Here is a 12,500-nt window from a genome sequence, read left to right on the forward strand (position 1 = left end):
CAAGTGGATCTGAATGAAGAAACGTAAAAAAAAAAAAGAAACATTGATGAACAACATATTGTTGTCACTGCCCAGGACTTGTTTAAACTGCTTCCATACCTCCGACTTTCCTCCACACTCGCTCAAAGGTAATTCTCCTGTTTTTCTTTTTTTCTTTACATCTTCAAGCTCCCGGTGTGATGCGTGCGAGAGGAGGAGACTCCGCGCATGACACGTGCTGCATTTAGTAACTGCAGCCTAACTTTTGTACACGTTTGTTACTTTTATATAGCCTATATATATATATATATAGGCTATATAAAAGTAACTTTAATCGGTTGGTGGAAAATAACTGCCCGAGCCCGACCGGACCTTGGGTCGGGCTTGGGCCGTTATTTTCCGCCACATCCTCGGGCCGGGTCGGGCTCGGGCTTGGGCCGAGAATCTAAACTCTAGTTTGCAGGGGGGGGGGGCAGGGGGGGCAGTGCCCCCCCTGGCGGCCGAAGCGGGTAATTGCATCGTTTCATGGCATGACCAGATATTTTATAAATATTTTAAATAGCACAAAACAACTAAATGGTGGTCTGTGATACATCTGATTTCATATAGGCCTACTGCTTTAGGGTTCTGGCTCTCCCCTGAGACCATTGTCGACGCATAAGCAGGATGCAAAAAAACGAAAATTACTGTTGCACTAGTCTGGACATCTTACCGTACCAACGTTGTAATAAAGGTTTCCTAAATGCCATGTAGCCTATATACATTTAGCTTCCTAATTGATTGCACGTTTTGTGTAGATTTGGACATTTATACGTTGTTATTCCACTTTGTTTAAACGGCGAGGAGGATCTCCTGATCGCTGTGGATTACTTTTTTTCCGTGTCAATGGATTACGGTAAAATACGGATCTTTTCTCTTAATGTGTCTTAACGTTTTAGGGTGTGACTGCACTTGGTTTCTGCGTTTGGAGATCATCTCAACAGACTGGAGGTCCAGCTCTGATTGTTCACCGTTACATTTTAGTTGAATTTAAGTGTCGGGGCGTCCCGCCACCGTCTGTCTATTGCGTTCCCAGACAGCCGTGCTGTGATTGGATTTCATAAGGGTGAGTTGTTAAATTGTTACAATGTAATTTAAAATCTTCTTTAAAAATAAACATATATGTTTATTTAGCATGTTTGTTTTGTCCATATGTGCTCGTGCTGTGTTCCTCAAGTGCTAGCCAGGTCTCAGCTGCTACAATGGGTTTATTTTTTATTTTTTGCCCCCCCGGCTCGAATGTCAAACTCCGCTCATGTGTGTATGATGCTTTTAATGATTATTTTGTATCATCTGTTAAATAATTGGCCATGCATTTTGCCATTCCCTCCTTGTCCTCACCTGTTCTCTCCTCAACACCTGATCAGTTCTCGTTTTCTGAGATCTCACAGAACGAGGTGATACAAATATTACATCTGCTAAAAAATTCTATTATTTTTATGGTTTAAACACCTTATTTTTAAAGACTCATGCTGATAGCCTCATACCTCGCTTTCTGCATTTAACCAATCTTTGTATCAGGCTTTCTATCTTTCCTATTGACTGGAAAACAGCACAAATTACTCAAATTTTTACATCTGATGATCACACTCTTCTTTCAAATTACAGACCTATTGCAGGTCTGTAATCTGTAAACACATGTTTTTCGTACATCCCTGTGGAGTCTGGGGGGATTAAACCCGAGTGGACAATGTTCAAAGTTTCCATTGCTGAAGCTGCGGCGAGGAGCTGTGGTCTTAGGGTCTTAGGTGCCTCAAGGGGCAGTAACCCACGAACACCGTGGTGAACACCGGTGGTCAGGGAAGCCGTCCGACTGAAGAAGGAGTCTTTCCGGGATATGTTATCCCAGGGGACTCCGGAGGCAGTAGCAAGGTACCGAAGGGCCCGAAGGGCTGCATCCTCTGCCGTGAAAGAGGCAAAGCAGCGGGTGTGGGAAAAGTTCGGAAAAGACATGGAGAAGAACTTTCTGTCGGCACCAAGGTGCTTCTGGAAAACCGTTCGCCACCTCAGGAGGGGGAAGCGGGGAACCATCCAAGCTGTGTACAGTAAGGATGGGACGCTGTTGACTTCGATTGAGGAGGTAATAGGGCGGTGGAAGGAGCACTTTGAGGAACTCCTGAACCCGACTAATACGCCCTCTATGGTAGAGGCAGAGCTGGAGGATGATGGGGGATTGTTGTCAATTTCCCAGGCGGAAGTCAGTGCCAATTACAGGGGTATCACACTTCTCAGCCTCCCCGGTAAAGTCTACTCCAAGGTGCTGGAAAGGAGGTTCGGTCGAAAGTCGAACCTCGGGTTGAAGAGGAACAATGCGTATTCCGTCCTGATTGTGGAACAACGGACCAGATCTTTACTCTCGCAAGGATCCTGGAGGGAGCCTGGGAGTATGCCCATCCAGTCTACGTGTGTTTTGTGGATCTGGAGAAGGCCTATGACCGGGTCCCCCGGGAGATACTGTGGGAGGTGCTGCGGGAGTATGGGGTGAGGGGGTCCCTTCTCAGGGCCATCCAATCTCTGTACGACCAAAGCGAGAGCTGTGTCCGGGTTCTCGGCAGTAAGTCGGACTCGTTTCAGGTGAGAGTTGGCCTCCGCCAGGGCTGCGCTTTATCACCAATCCTGTTTGTAGTATTTATGGACAGGATATCGAGGCGTAGTCGGGGTGGAGAGGGGTTGCAGTTCGGTGGGCTGAGGATCTCATCGCTGCTCTTTGCAGATGATGTGGTCCTGATGGCATCATCGGCCTGTGACCTTCAGCACTCACTGGATCGGTTCGCAGCCGAGTGTAGCGGCTGGGATGAGGACCAGCACCTCTAAATCGGAGGTATATAAACAGAATAAACAGGTATACATCATACACACCTAATCAACAGGCTGCTTTACTAAACTATGAGCTAGCCAAACTAGCAAACTAATGTGAGCTACTTAACTGAACAGTTAAAAAGAGCTGCTCAAGCAGACAAACAATAATATGCAGTAAAACATTATGAAAACTAATACAGAAATGCATAGAATATTACCTGTAACACAGTCCTAATTACCTAGCATGCGTGTCTTTATAGTGGGAAGAAACCGGAGCACCCGGAGGAAACCCACGCAAACACAGGGAGAACATGCAAACTCCACACAGAAAGGCCTGGAACGACCTGGATTCGAACCCAAAACCTTCTTGCCGTGAGGCAGAAGTGCTAACCACTGAGCCACCGTGCTAGTTTCATTGATGTTTTCACAACAGTGAGGTTGTTTACATTATACTTAGTTGGGTTTAATTACACAGTCTTAGTTACACAGCTTTGGCTGATTTCAGTTGACGTCGCAACACGCTAACGTTTTGCAGTGCACCCGGTCCGAAGGCAATGACATGTCTCATGAACAACAGAAATATCAGAGCTAGGTCTAGGACCAACCGTTAAATCTGTGTCTGTACTGCATATTCAGACCTTAATACCATTCAATAACAGACTGATGGATACTTCCAATGACCGGAAATTCTGGAGAAACATTTAGTCGACTAAGTCCACTGTAGATTTAGTCGACTAAAATCTGCTAATATTTGGTCTACTAAAACTAGACTAAGACTAAAACTCTTATGATATTTAGTTGACTAAAACTAGACTAAGGCTAAAATAAGACTAAAACTAAATGGTGTGTTATTCAAAAGACTAAGACTAAGGGTTAGGGTTAGCTAACATGATGTGATGATGGACTAACTGACCAACTGACTGACTCTGATAGCTGACCTCAGGCCTCAACACCAGCAGCTGTTCTCACAGAGACGAGGAACAGTCACTTCACAGCATTGGTCAACATGTCGGGGATCAGGTCACATGACCAACTGCAGTTAAAGGTTTCTATGACGACTCCTGTTTCAGAGAGGCCTTCTCACAGAAACGAGGCTCTGACGCACCTTTGATAGTCCTGCTCTTAGCTCAAAAACCCTAACTCCTATCTCTTAATGTTTAATACCGTGAGAGACACAACACCCTGCTGATCATCCTGTCCAAGAATGGTGTGTGTTGTGTAAGAAATGTGAGGACAGCAGCTGTCTGAAAAGGGCCTGTTTCTCTTCTCCTCCTGGTATTTCTGGTAGGATTTAGTACAGGAGACAGTGCGGCAGTTGGTGGACATGGCTTCACTTGGAAGCTCACTGTGCCTCGTGTGAAAGTCACATTGCCTCCATGAGCACATTGTTAGAAAGGGCACAAGATTTCCTACATTGTGATGTAAAAGTAATGTATGAAGAGTAAAAACTGTGGATGGTATCGCAAGGTAAAGAAAATGTAGCTTCTGCCTCTTTCCACTCTGTCAGTTGGGCCCTGCCCTCTGAGGCCGAACATTCCATCCCATACACACCAATGTAAAAATGGCAGAAAGACGTTAGTTTTAAGCCGCAAAGAAGACTGATTATTTTAAAAAGTACTAATGGGATTTGAAAGTTGAATACCAACGCTGAATGTATGAAAGATGGGGAACATTTTAAAGTTTGAATGGAGTTTCTCGGTGAATGTATGAATGAGTAGCTAGCAGTTGAAAATGTATGAAAATGTGTCAACTTTGAACATTGTGTCCATCCGTTTTAATGGTAAAAAAAAAGTCCGCTAAACGTTGAATATCTCGGAAATTATAAATGTTAAGAATATTAAAAATAGTAGCACACCATTCTGAATCAAGCCGAACGTTTTGATGTTTGAATGTAGTTTCTATGTTGAAAAATGTGGAAGGAGTTAAGGTGCAAAAATCTGGCAGAATAAATAAATATTAGTGTAGAAGAATATAAATGCCTTCAGCATTCACACCAACTAGTAAAGTTTGTTCTGTAATTCAAAAACAGTGGGTCCAAACGACAAAAATATTATCATCACAAGAGAGATAAAAGTCTGGCGAACGCATTGATGTGGTTTTTATGTTTGTTTGTGCGTCCTTCCAGATATTTTGTTTTCGTTGTTTCTGTCGGCAGTTGGTATGAACAGAGCCACAAGTTTAAGTCCGGTGGATTCCATAGTTACATGTCTGCGACCGGCACAAAATGTCCTACATTTTGACCAACAATGATGAATGAAGAGTGAAAACTGTAGGGGAGAGAGCAATTTGTTTGGAAAAATTTCAGAGAATCATACTGCAGCTCCCCCCTCTGTCCTCCCCTCTATCTCTCAACATTCTGTCCCATACACACACATTGGGAAATCTGAAACGGTCTGAAAACTGGACGATACATAAACTGTGATTCGGTAGAAACCGTGCTTGATATCAGAATGCCCATTCAGCCCAATAAAGGCCAAAGCCTTGTCTTTGGTTTAAACTTTTAATTATTTTTCTACATTAAAATATGGCGATACAATATGGCCCCAAAGAGGGGTTGTTTTGAGCTATGTTAAGCGATTTACCAAAGATTTCCCATTAAAGTCAGTGGGAAATTTTTGTGTCGTTTTTTTGCCGATTTCGTGAAAACAGTGCGGCAAATCTCTTAGAAAAGTTATAGCACACCATTCCCAATCAATATACACGATTTGATGTATTTATGTGCATGTGTTGGCAATGCTCCCTGACTAGTAGCGGGACAAAACTGTGGCAGAATAATACTAGTAAGTATGCAGGATAATAGTCATTCTGCCGATTGCTGCTATTGCAGCACATCGGCACACTGAATAAATAAATAAATATTAGTGTAGAAGAATATAGATGTGAATGCCTTCAGCATTCACACCAATAATTATGCTAGGTTAACACTGACAATGTACGTTTCAGTAGGTCTCTAAAATATCATTTTAAAGACTAGATAGCTTATAGTCTGGGCTCAAGACAGTTAGCTAAAGTCAATATATGTACATTACACGGTAAAATACAAAGTATGAACATTTGGGATCTCACAAAATTATTAATTATCCCAGACCATGCGGGAGAACGTGACCTACCACAGCGCTTCCCGTATCACTCTGTGTAGTTCCGTAAACACCATCCCACAATGTCATAGCTACCGCCGTGCCAATAGATGGTACTGTTGCCCCACTTTTGCCATAATTAAACCAAGTATATTCTACTCTGTTACGTATGCAAGTTTACATTGTTGCCAATGTATGTGTGTGAGCTGGTTTACATAAGATTATAAGTATGTTTTATAAGTAGAAATAGATAAATGAACAACACAAACAAACAAATAAAGAATGCATGCTTTAATTAGATAGCGTACAGTATCAGAGAATTCACAGATTCATTGTCTTAGATTCTTCTGTCTGCTTAAAGAATATTTGAACAGAAACTTGTTTTCATAACTGATAACTTTGGATAAGATGTGTTGTTTTTAGCAGCTGTAGAGCTTATTGATCCTTGTGATGTCCCAGTAGGACAAGCTCTGACTCTGGCCGATCTGGACGTTAGCATCGGGGATGGGGGTGATGGTGTCCTTCCCGTTGATGGAGAAGGCTGTTTTTCCATAGTGCATGATGGAGGTGTAGTCGTAGGGAGTGTTCTGGTTGTTGGTGACCTGCTTGTCGAAGTTGTAGGCCATCTGAGGGTCGATGTTGGCCCAATTGATCTTGACGTAGTCGTCGCGGTCGCTCCTGGTGTGTTCGTGCCGGAAGCCCAGAGCGTGCTTGAACTCGTGCTGGATGATGCCGTAGTAGACGCAGCTCTGCCTCTGCAGAGAGACCATCTGTCTGCCTCCCACTTTGCCAAAATAGGAGTAACATCCTACTTTGTTCTCCACACTGATGTAGTCGATCTCGTTGTTACGGGGGACGAATCGGATGCAGGTTTTGCTGTGGAAGCCCTGCAAGGCGTTGACAATCAGCTGCTTCTCTGATCTGGTGAACTCTCTGCTCACGGTGAAGGGGACCGTCACCAGGCCGCTGGAGTTTTTCTTCCAGAAGCAGTTCTGGGTAAAGCACATGATGGCGTTTCTGGTTCTGGGAGCCAGCAGGTCTCCTTCCAGCAGGATCTCATCGCTGCCCTCGTTGGAGGTCAGAATCCTGGTAGTGATGTCCACGATGTCCGGGGCTTCATCCTCTTTGCCTCCTTCCTCCTGGAGAGGAAGTGCCTGAGAGAGGCCGAGCAGGAGCAGCAGCAGCAGGCTGGCAGAGGGAGTCATCTTCAGGGTCGGTCTGGAAGCTGTGGAGCTTTTCTGGAGAGCTGCTGTGGAGAGACTCCTTCAAGCTTGATGTTTGACTCAGTTCAGTCCAGGGTCTTTATACTCTCCTCTACAGGTGTGTCTGCAGGAGGATTATGGGTTGGCGTCTACACTGCTAGGCCTGAACACACCTCTGAAGGGAGGACTCCACAGACAAGCCTACTTTTTAAACATAGTTTCTAATCCCCCCAAACGTTTCTTTGTCCAGTTTATCCTCATTGTGGGCCACATCCTGATAGCTACACTAAGCTCAGCTGGTTGTCATTTTACTTTGGTTTACAAATGGCTTTTTAGCAACCTTTATCAAAGTCTATATGGACAAATATATATAATAAAAATGTGTGACCGAAATACTGTTTCACAGACAGACAGACACACACACACACACACACACACACACACACACACACACAGACAGACAGACAGACACAGACAGACAGACAGACAGACAGACAGACAGACAGACAGACAGACAGACACACACACACACACACACACACACACACACACACTCACAGACAGACACACACACACACACACACACACTCACAGACAGACACACACACACACAGAAACTCAGAGACACACACACACACACACACACACACACACACACACACACACACAAACCGTCACACATAGTCACATCACAGCAACAGGTCAAAATGTCAGGGATCAGATCACATGACCAACTGCAGTTACAGGTTGCCATGACAACTCCTGTTTTAGAGAGTTCTTCAAAAAATGCGAATGGAAATTAAAAGTTGTATAAAACTCAGTTAATGAAAGATTAACCATAATGCTAAGGAATAATTTACCATTAGTATAGGAGAGGAAGGAGGAGGGGACGAGTAGGAGAGGAAGAGAGGAAGAGGAGTTACACACACACACACACACACACACACACACACACACACACACACACACACACACACACACACACACACCAACAGACAAAAACACAGGAAGAGAGGAAGAGGAGAAGAAAGGAGAGGAAGAGAAAAGGAGAGGAGTAGAGAAAGAAGAGAGGAAGAGGGGAGGTAAAAGGAGAAGAGGTGTATTTGTAAGCTAACCTGATGTGATGATGGGCTAACTGACCAACTGACTGACTCTGATAGCTGACCTCAGGCCTCAACACCAGCAGCTGTTCTCACAGAGACGAGGAACAGTAGGTGTTTCTCAATGTCAAGGATCCTTCCTTGGTAGGACTAGTCCTTCCAAGGAAGGATCCTTCAGAGGCTAGGCCAGGCTCCTCCTGAGCATTCGGAGAACATGTACAATGGAACAGGCTAGCAAGTGCACGTCATTGCGTGCTTGCGTCATTGAAAATGTTTCCCCGCCTTCACTTCCGCACTACATTTCAAAACACTGGACGAAATGGATGTGGAACTGTGAACTGTGATGTTCAATTTTTTTGTTGAGATGGAGAAGCTGAATCAGCGTCAGTCTGCTTGCAGGAGGAGAATATTCTGTCGGCAACTGTGCCCGCAACGTGCGAAGGTAGGTAACGTTACCGACACTGATAGGCTATATAATATAAGCAATAGTCGTTTTCTCTTATTTATCCCATGTCAATAAATTAAAAACTCGTGGGAGTTCATGTTTGTAGTTGTCATAACACTTACCGGTAAGGAGAATTGCATTAATTAATCTTAATTACATTAAGCTTACAGTAGCTAACCGTTTACATTAGCTTGTAGTTTACTGCATGTATGCAACATTAGCTCATTGTCCAGTAGCTTCTAGCTTTCAGACAAATGCGGTGCAAAATATGATCAGCAACTACAAGGTAAAAGCTACCAGCTAATGAGCTACCACAGGCAGTATGATATGCAGTAAACTGCAAGTGAGAAAGGTTAAATAGTACTGTAAACACACAAGCTACAAGGCTACAACCAACATATGAAAAGTCATAATACCTGCATTGATAAACACCCACTAACACAGTAAAGGTTAAATGGTCAACACGTGTCAGTTAAGACCATGATGAAGAAACTACACCACTACACAGTTACATGAAGTACCTTCACGTTACAGTATGCTCAAATATACTTGTGATACAATTCTAATCTTACCAGGACAGGTTGGATAACTACGGATAACCCTAATCTTACCAGGACAGGTAGGATAAACTACTGGCTCACCTAAGCTTCCAGCACAGGTAGGAACTATGGCCCTAAACTCTCTTCCAGGGACAGGTAGGGATAAATACTGGCTAATTAATGTTACCAGGACAGGTAGGATAACTATGGACTAACCTAATGTTATCACGGACAGGTAGGATAACTACTGGACTAACCTAATCTTACCAGGAAAGGTCAGGATAACTACTGGACTAACTTACTGTTACCAGGAAGGTTGGAGAACTATGGACTAACCTCATGTTACCAGTGACAGGAGGCTACTACGGAAGAACCTAATCTTACAAGGCCAGTGAGGATAACTACTGGACTAACTTTAATGTTGACAGGGACAGGTAGGTAACTATTGGACTAACCTATGTTACCAGGAAGGTTGGAAACTACTTGGACTAACTAATCTTACCAGGAAGGTAGGTAATATGGACTAACTTAATGTTCCAGGGGACAGGTTGGATAAATACTGGGACTACTTAATGTTACCAGGACCGTGGATAACTACTGAATAACTGAATGTTACCCAGGACGGTGGGATAACTAATGGACTAGATCATCTTACAGGACAGGTGGAGACTACGGGACAAGCTAATCTACATGACAGGTTGGAACGACTGCGACTAACCTAATCCTTACCGGACAGGGGGGATAACTAATGGGACTAACGATAATCTACCAGGACAGGTGGGTAATACTGGACTAACCACATCTTACCAGGACAGCTGGATAACTACTGGACTAACCTAATCTTACCAGGAAGGTTGGATAACTACTGACAACCTAATATTACCAGGACAGGTTGATTAACTACTGGACTAACCTAAAGCTTTCTCCTTCTGTCTGCAGTCTTGAAGCAACCCCATCATCAGCAGCTGTGTCTGATCAGCGCTTCATGTTGAATATATTTGTGTACAGTATATAGTAATGTTTGAATAAATGTTATAATAAAGATACACGTTTTCGTTAATGTCTTTTTAGAGCTTCTATACCTTACAAGTTATTAAAACAGGTACCATCTTAATCTAATTATTCAGTCAGAAATAGACATCGAAAAACATTTTATATTATATACACCATAACTATATATATATATAGTTTATATTATATACACACCCAAAAACGTAATGACAGACAAACCAGCTAGTTTAACGCATTTATTTTCAGAATGCCAATCTCTAATAGGCTATAGCAAATAATCTATTCAACGTCTGTCTTTGGCCAGTCTCCCTGCTTGTCTTTGGCTTTCCCATCATCAGTGACCGCCTTCGTTTGTCCCTGTTTAAAAGACAGCAAACACAAGAAAAAGATGTTTACCGTTATGAATGCTATAACGTAACGTTATATGCAACGTTATAGTTTTTACGTGGGAAACTACTGATTTAACGTTGCTAGTGAAGTTAACAAGGTGCAGCGTTAGCTCCCATCCTGCAGTTACAACTGATAAACACACACATTTCTAAATCTCTGCTAACGTTACCCATATAGCGTAACAACATATAAAAGAGATTAAAATGCCACCGGATTTTAAACTTTAAAAACACAAATGGCACAAAAAGACAGCAACCTAGCTAACAGCCTAATGTTAAATGCTAGGTTCGGTTAGCTAACGTTAGCTCGGCTGGTATCTACCTAATTACTAGAGCAGTTAGTACCAGCATTAAAGCGTTTAGCTTTACATTGATGTAACACATTAACGGTGATAACACATGTACGACAAACACTAAAGATACTTACAGTTAAATGATTATTTCGTCGTCAGCGATGCCGCTCCAACCCCCCGCTTAGGTCCGCCATTTAATTTTTTTAACGAGCCGGCAAAGCCGCGCGCATAGGATTGTGGGTAATATGGGAGCGCGAAGGATACACATATGCATCCTTTGCTGTCTGAGGGAAATTCTCCGAACGAAGGACTCAGTTCTTGGTGGAATTCGGAGGATCCTCGACATTGGAACAGTCCTTCGACGGACGTTGATGACGTAGCATCCTCGAAATTCTGGCTTCGAAGGATCCTTCCTTGACATTGAGAAACACCTAGTCACTTCACAGCATTGGTCAACATGTCAGGGATCAGGTCACATGACCAACTGCAGTTAAAGGTTTCTATGACGACTCCTGTCTCAGAGAGGCCTTCTCACAGAAACGAGGCTCTGACGCACCTTTGATAGTCCTGCTCTTAGCTCAAAAACCCTAACTCCTATCTCTTAATGTTTAATACCGTGAGAGACACAACACCCTGCTGATCATCCTGTCCAAGAATGGTGTGTGTTGTGTAAGAAATGTGAGGACAGCAGCTGTCTGAAAAGGGCCTGTTTCTCTTCTCCTCCTGGTATTTCTGCTAGGATTTAGTACAGGAGACAGTGCGGCAGTTGGTGGACATGGCTTCACTTGGAAGCTCACTGTGCCTCGTGTGAAAGTCACATTGCCTCCATGAGCACATTGTTAGAAAGGGCACAAGATTTCCTACATTGTGATGTAAAAGTAATGTATGAAGAGTAAAAACTGTGGATGGTATCGCAAGGTAAAGAAAATGTAGCTTCTGCCTCTTTCCACTCTGTCAGTTGGGCCCTGCCCTCTGAGGCCGAACATTCCATCCCATACACACCAATGTAAAAATGGCAGAAAGACGTTAGTTTTAAGCCGCAAAGAAGACTGATTATTTTAAAAAGTACTAATGGGATTTGAAAGTTGAATACCAACGCTGAATGTATGAAAGATGGGGAACATTTTAAAGTTTGAATGGAGTTTCTCGGTGAATGTATGAATGAGTAGCTAGCAGTTGAAAATGTATGAAAATGTGTCAACTTTGAACATTGTGTCCATCCGTTTTAATGGTAAAAAAAAAGTCCGCTAAACGTTGAATATCTCGGAAATTATAAATGTTAAGAATATTAAAAATAGTAGCACACCATTCTGAATCAAGCTGAACGTTTTGATGTTTGAATGTAGTTTCTATGTTGAAAAATGTGGAAGGAGTTAAGGTGCAAAAATCTGGCAGAATAAATAAATATTAGTGTAGAATAATATAAATGCCTTCAGCATTCACACCAACTAGTACATTTTGCAAGACATTTTGACAGTGTGCCTACTACTTAGTGCACATCCGAATAACACTGGCTAACAGTAAAACTGCTGTTTGACATGTCCTGCAAAGAGAGGACAACACGGCCTATAGTAAAGAGTCTCCATGATAGGTGTGTGTGTCAGACGTTGTTGCTATGGTGATTTCC

The 12,500-nt window shown here is 43.0% G+C and overlaps 1 protein-coding gene across 1 annotated transcript; it reads right to left on the reverse strand.

The window, feature by feature from the left end:
- Window positions 1-6,174: 6,174 nt before the first annotated feature.
- LOC116056363 (high choriolytic enzyme 1-like) lies at window positions 6,175-7,158 on the reverse strand. Its single transcript, XM_031308546.2, has one exon. The coding sequence runs from the start codon at window positions 7,097-7,099 to the stop codon at window positions 6,314-6,316; it is 786 nt and encodes a 261-aa protein (XP_031164406.1). The 5' UTR covers window positions 7,100-7,158; the 3' UTR covers window positions 6,175-6,313.
- Between the last annotated feature and the right edge of the window lie 5,342 nt (window positions 7,159-12,500).

The sequence above is a fragment of the Sander lucioperca genome, chromosome 9 (assembly GCF_008315115.2).
Source record: "Sander lucioperca isolate FBNREF2018 chromosome 9, SLUC_FBN_1.2, whole genome shotgun sequence".
NCBI lineage: Eukaryota > Metazoa > Chordata > Actinopteri > Perciformes > Percidae > Sander > Sander lucioperca.